This window comes from Xiphophorus couchianus, chromosome 5, assembly GCF_001444195.1.
Source record: "Xiphophorus couchianus chromosome 5, X_couchianus-1.0, whole genome shotgun sequence".
Taxonomy (NCBI): Eukaryota; Metazoa; Chordata; class Actinopteri; order Cyprinodontiformes; family Poeciliidae; genus Xiphophorus; species Xiphophorus couchianus.
In genome coordinates this window covers 34612954-34619935 of record NC_040232.1, presented here as the reverse complement: position 1 = coordinate 34619935, position 6982 = coordinate 34612954, and the positions used below count along the sequence as shown (strand labels likewise).

Genomic DNA, 6982 nt, shown 5'->3' with positions numbered 1-6982 from the left:
ATTACAGGGGAAAATGCTAATAGAATACATTGAAGGTTGTGGCCACAGCCAAACAAAATGCAAAGAAGTTTAGTGGGTATGGCGAATTTCACACAAAGCACTTTAAAACCAGAGGAGGAAAGGCTTTAAAACTAGGAACGCACCGATGTGAGAATTTGGGCCGATATTTTATATCGCAGTTTTGGTTGATATTTTTATACATTTCTTTTAAACCCACCTTACCACACCTTGGGAGGAGGGGGAAAAAACAACAAAAAAAACCACTGACTGTTGACTTTACCACTGCTTTTCTAATTCATTCGAACTTCCCACAACCCTGCGCTGCATTGCGATTACTGTCAAATGACCAAACCACCATCACCCCTCCAGAAACAAATAGCAACAAGACGGAAATGAAGATCGGTTGTTAATATCAACCTGGTTTTATTTACCGGGCCAACACCAATATATCGTGTATCCCTATTTAAAACGGTGAAATTAGCCACCAAGGAGGACACACTCAAGCAACATATTCTTTTCCATGTATCAAAGTTATTTTTTCTCACTGACGTAACCCCAAATTATGTTTATTTATCGCGAATATTAGGAGTGCGTTGATAAATTGACCTTGATTTCCTTATTTTGGGAGATTAGTCAATATTTACAAGTAAAACCAAACTTATCTATTTTGAAAAGTCTGTAAATCAGCTACTTGCTAAAGTAGCTGATTTACAAGTTGCTGACGTTGTATTTAGAAATTTTTCAGACGCGCAAAAAAAAAAAAAAGAATCTGTATCAGCCAAGATTGGAATCGTCAGGTCGGATCGGTGCACCAGAAATCATACAATTATAACCTTAAAATAAACACTGCAAGGAAAAAAATACTCTGACTTCTAATTTCTCTAAGTTTCAGTTTATTGTACAATCAAGTAGGTTCACAAATAAGTTTCCATTGCATTCGATCATCATAACTGGCATCAACATAAGACAATCACAATCTGGCTTTTCACACACACACACACGCCCACACCCACACCCACACACACACACACACACCTCAGCAAGGAGGAAAAGTGAAATAGGTTTAGTGTTTGTTTGGCTCAGGACACTCTGAGCCCTTAGTTGTAAGAAAAACAACACCGGTCTTTAAAACGATGCCTCTCAAGTTGCATTACAATATGTACACATAAAAAAATCTTACAAAATTTATTGAAAGTAGTGCCGTTGTAGAGAGAAAGACACGTGTGGAACGTTTTGGACGACGTGGACGGAAAAAACGTGCACGAAGCTAATGAGGAAGATGGCGATATAAGGTTCGTCAGGGGCGGAAAAAAATGTGTGTCCAGCACACACCATCGTGGAAATCAGTCATTCACACACTTGCACTCCTCTGAAGAAAAAAGAAGGATAAAGGACTTTGGAGACCCTAACTGTATTTTCTTTTTTTTTTATTATTTACTCGAACATGCAAGCTCGCAAGCATTCAACGTGACGTTCAAGAACAGAAGATGGCTTAAACGAAGGGTAAAAAGAATAAAAAATTAACAGTGGCAAAAAAGGGAGGAAGCTTTTTTTTTTTTATCTGTATCAGACCAAAGTGGCAGTCAGAGTCTGGAAGGTGAATTCCCATCTATCGGCCTTTTATTTACGAACAAGCACTTCCTTTCTCTGCCACAGTGGCTGGTAGCTCGGACGAACTGAAACGGAGCCGGCGTCCGGGCCGCCGTCGATTCCCAGCGCGGTGAGCGCGTCGGCGGGGCAAAGGGCACGCAGGGGAGAGGGCCGCTAAGAGCACTTCCACACGCAGACAGCCAGGCTCCCACCAAAAAACATGTAAAGCAGGTTCTTCACTTCATGTGTGACCTCGAAGCCGAAGCCCTCGCCAATCACCACGTGCCACGAGCTGCCAAACTTCTTATCCATGGACTCCTTTATCATCTTAGCCGCACTCTAGAAGGGAAAAAAAAAATACTTTTTTTTTTTGTTACAGTTTTTTTTTTTTTTTATTTCATTCACTCAACAATAAATATAAGTAGTTTATATAACAAAAAAATAAATCATGAATTAAAAGGAGCAGAAAGAAGCATAAACTTTGTAATATGTTCTCCCTTTTCGCATAAAATAAAATGAGCTATTTGGCTCAGAAGATAACAGAAATGGTTCAAACGCACAAAAACAAATACACAACGAAGCAGCTTATTCAACGTCATGATGGCTTCCTCATAATGCTTTTCGAATTTCTTTTAAGTGCAGAAAAACATTGAGATTGTTCCATAAACTGACACCTTTAATTGAAATGCGTCTTTCCGTCGCCGCCGTTCTGAATCTAGTTTTTTTGGGGGGGAAAATCTCACTTCCTTTTAAGTTGAATTTTCTGCCTTTTTACAGATCCGTTCTGAATATTGTTTTGTTAAAAAAAAAACAAATTATGTGCTTTATATGTAGGCCCGTTGCTTTAAGCAATGGATCAGTTAATTGCATGAGAAATTAAGATGAACTAAGTCATTTCCATTTCCATTAGTTATTGCTTTTCTCTCTTCCCTCTTTCTATCAAAAACTGAATGCTGGTGCTTTTGTCTCAATCAACCCATTTTTTTTGAATAATTTTGTCCACAGAGACTTTTAATAAGTCATTTTATTTGTCGTTTTGCTTATTTATTTTTGGATATTTAAAATGTCTTCCAGCTCCAGTGTTAAATGTTCATTAGAATTTAAAGTTTATTGATCTTTGAGAATGTGTTCTTGCCATCATCACTGGCAATGGTCTCAAAATAACAATGTTATCGTTTATTGCAATAACTTCTGGGACAATTTGTCATCCAGAAAAATCTGTTATTGTGACAGGCCCACTTGTCCATAAATATTAAAATATTGTACTCCATCAACTCAGGATGTTTCAATAAGTGTAACTGTATAAGTATTGGGTTTGTGTGATTTGAATGCCTAATACCAATATCAAAAACATAAAAACAGCAACTTCTGGTCAACATTAGAATATCAAAGAACAGGAGAATGCACTCACTTCGTTATTGGTAGCAAACTTTTCACAGGCTGTTACACACAACTCCATGGTCTCAACCCTCATTTCCTCTGGCATGTCTGTGTGCTGGAGAGAAACACGTGTTACAGGCTGGTACAGGAAAGATGGCAAACCCTCATTTAGTTTCACTGTCCATTAAAATGTTGAATGACACCAACAACATAAAAAAGGGAGAGAAAAAAAGTTTTCTTCTTTTATTACGGAAAGATTTTTTCACCATGTGCATATTTAAGCATCTTCGCGTAAAGTTTGGTGGAAGGAAAAAGTGTGGCTAAACAAAGGTTCACATAAAACGGGGAATATTACGTAGTGAGAGCTTCTGCGATCCTAACGGAGGCTCAGATGTCTTTGCTGAACATTTCGTGGTCAGTTTTTATTGGCCAAACAACGGCGGCAGCTGTTCGTATCCTAGCAACTGAAAACAACAGGTGGGAAGATGGTGACAAGAGACAAAACCAGATCCTGTTGAGTGTTCTTCAAAATAAAACCCTTTCTTTTTCCAAAATAAAGTCATGTTTTGTACTTAAATGTGTTTCAATTCACTGTTCCGCAATTACGTACAACCGTGTCAAATTTAGTGAATAATAATAATCATGTAAATTATCTTTATCATGTAGCTGTAAAGTCAAAAGAGGGAAGCCTTGAGAGGACTGTGAAGCAAAATCTATTCAAGATTTGGGGGGGAAAACTGAAAAAGTGCAAACTATGACTGAAGTGAATTGGACAAGATGTCGCAAATATATCATCATCGTAGCATCAGTGTGTAATATTCATATTGCAACGTATTTTGGGACTGCAGTAAATGTTGGCAAATATATTCCAAGAGTTATAAACTTGCATTTGACATGTTAATGCAATGTTTAGTCGGTTGGACAGAGCCTCACACTGGAGACAAACGAAGCTGCCCAAAAGTGCTGAAGGTCACGGAGTGATGGAAGCAAATATGAGAAAGAGGAAAATAGGCATGGATGTTTCAGGCTGCATTTCTGCATTAATGGTTTTTTTTAATTGGTCTGATGTAATATTCTAATGTTTACAGTCATGTTTTCATTACCTTTAAGTGAAAAAATTGCCATAATTAACAAGAAATAAAGGATTTCAAACACTCATATGTGTGTAATTAACCTATATGTAATGTTCTTGATATACATTTATATTTATCATATTAAATTTTAATGTCTAATTTATTGAATGGATCTGTGTCCATGTTGTTTCGCAGCCCAGATTGAGGTCTTCACAGTTAGTGATGGATTGTGGAGCCAAGTCAATATGTTAGCCCAATAGGTTTGATCAAACTCAATAATATATATATATATATATATATATATATATATATATATATATATATATATATATATAAAGAGCAGGGAGATATTTATTTTTATTGCTCCTAAATTAAGTCCGTTTTAAACCAAACGATATGGATCTTTTGGAGCTCGTTCATACAGCCCTGTAATACCTTGTTAACAAAAGTAAACATGCACGTATCAAATGTTATTTTGACCGCATTTCGGCAAAAATGAGCAGAAGTTTGTAGTGCTGTCTTACTCTGATGAGAGGGAAGCTGTGCAGTCTCTTGTAGTCGGCCTCTTCCTTCTTCCCCTCACCAGTCCCAGCCATTCCGACTCCTGAAATAACAGGCGTTCTGTCTTATTACAGAAATACTGATAATATTATGATTCATAAGGAATGTGGACTCACTGGGCAGCACAGAAGTCAGAGAGAATATAGAAGCTAACGATGCTACAACATGAGCCGACAGGTTAGCTTGTAATACTGAGCCTCAACAAGCCAGTAACAATAAACATTACGCACTTACTTACGGTCTCTGGCTTTGACTATGCCAATACAACTGATGATTTGTAAAGCTGGACTGACCGTCACATGTCAATAACAGCAACTGAAGAAGGCTTCACTGGCTAGCTAATTAGCTTAGCTTGTATTTAGAGCAAACAGCTGATGGAGGGGGTATTTTCTGCTTCTAACTCGTCACGTTTAAACAAACGGGTCGCAACATAAGGACTTAGCTCGTGTTTTACGTAGAGTGTTAACGTAACGTGTGACTGAAAAGGTTTACGTACCAAACGTTTGTCCGAAGAAAACTTCTCCTGTTTGACTCTTGCATCGGTTGTTAAGGAGACATCTCAAACATGGTACCAGCAGGAAGCCCCGCCCGTTACAGCCAGGCGTGGTTCTGATTGGTTAAAACTCTGTCACTCAACGTAAAGGTCGACGTAATCAAACCCCGCCCCCTTTACAAACAAAGCACTCTTGCGGGTTCCGTCGTCCCCAAACTTGTAATAAGGTCATTTAAAAAAAGTAGTTCTTTGAGATAAGTAGAATATATTGTTGTTAGAAAAAAAAAATAAGAAGAAAAGAGGAAAATTTGTTTTAAATACACACGTTCTTTATTTTTCGCCAAGCAATGACATGATGCAGCTTTTACTGAATCATTACCAGCCACTGGTCGATTTTCTACCATTCGACAATAAAAACATAATAATGTAATAAAAATTTCCCGCACAAGATTTCACAAAAATATTTAATATTATATAAGCCTGCCCAAAATTTAGGATGCATTGGTCTGAATTTTGTGGCTTATTATGACCACAGATTCTTTTTATTATTTAAAATTTAGTGGGGGCGTGGGGAAATATTATGGAAATAATACAAAAGGATGAAACAAAGTAAATGTGCTGTATTCTGTTTAAATCTTCCAAAACTACTTTTTCTCTTTCGCTTTCTGGGAGATACTGAAGAGTGGACGTGAGCGTTTATGCTCTTGTGTCCTGTCATGTAACAGTGTGGCGCCATTAAAACTCCAACCGTCCCAAACCAACACATGGGCCGTGACTGGTCAACATCACTCGTTCTGCCAGACGGGCCTGCGGGAGAACCGAGTCCAGGTACATGTTGAAAGAGATATTATAATTCGTCAACAACAATGATGTTTTTCAAAAAAATATTTTGTCGAAAGCCATATGTTCTCCTCAGCACCATAAACTCCATCATTATCGGGCCCCAGTGTGTCAGATTGAATCTGAAGTCTGTAAGAATTTGCTTTGATGAACAAGTTTCCTTAAACACATCACTCACTTCACCTGCTTCATACAAAAGCTCTTCTTCAGCCTCTTGCAGCTGCTGCTTTGAACCACTTTGAGCCTTTGTCTATCACAGTTCTGAAGGAGCTTACCGATCAAACAAAACCTTTAAATTCGCCTGGTGATACCATTCCTCCTCCCTACTATTCCCCCTTTTTTTAAAGATATTTTTAAAACTAAAGGACCTCCTGATTGTTCTTAAAAGCAGTATTGCCACAGGTTTAGGTCCCTTGTGCTTTAAAGCATGTTGTTGTGCTGCCTTTCATTTAGAAACAATCCTTGATCCAATTTTTTTTTTAATTTTCGACCAATCTCTAAACTTTACTTCCATTCAGTATTACAGGAAAAAGTCTTTTTTTTTTTTTTTACAAGATTAAATTAATTTCTAGAAACAAAAATCTGTCATTCTGAGGTGTTTCGGAAGAGCTTCACAGATCTAAATCTGCTCTTTTAAGAACAGATTAAAAGAGGATAATTACCAACTGAGACTGGTAATTATGTTGCTTTTAAACCTTTAACTCAGTGAATCATAGCATTTTAATTTGTTTTTGTGAGAGTAGCGTTGGTGTTAAAGGTGCGGCCTTGGATTGGTCTCTGTTTCACCTGACTGACAATTTTTACGTCCGCATGAGTGAGTCTGTGTCGTCTGCAGTGTCTTGTGGCTGTGGGGAGCCTCAGGGCTACATACCAGGACCCTTTCTTTTCTGTATATCTCCTGTCCTTTGATTCCACTTTCAGGACATTTGGTACTTAATTTCACTGTTATGCTTTCAATAAACACAATGCCCACTATGTTCATCCTTTGTTGAAATGCCTAAGTGGAATAAAAGTGTGGAAGATCCTGAATTTCTTGAGTTTCAAT

General features: G+C 37.7%; 1 protein-coding gene across 1 annotated transcript; it reads right to left on the bottom strand.

The window, feature by feature from the left end:
• Nucleotides 1–873: 873 nt before the first annotated feature.
• On the bottom strand, nt 874–5221 carry LOC114145610 (dynein light chain 4, axonemal). Its single transcript, XM_028019255.1, has 4 exons — nt 5101–5221; nt 4568–4647; nt 3002–3085; nt 874–1929 (listed from the first exon to the last, which is right to left on the bottom strand). The coding sequence occupies exons 2-4, from the start codon at nt 4637–4639 to the stop codon at nt 1765–1767; spliced, it is 321 nt and encodes a 106-aa protein (XP_027875056.1). The 5' UTR covers nt 4640–4647; nt 5101–5221; the 3' UTR covers nt 874–1764.
• Nucleotides 5222–6982: the final 1761 nt, after the last annotated feature.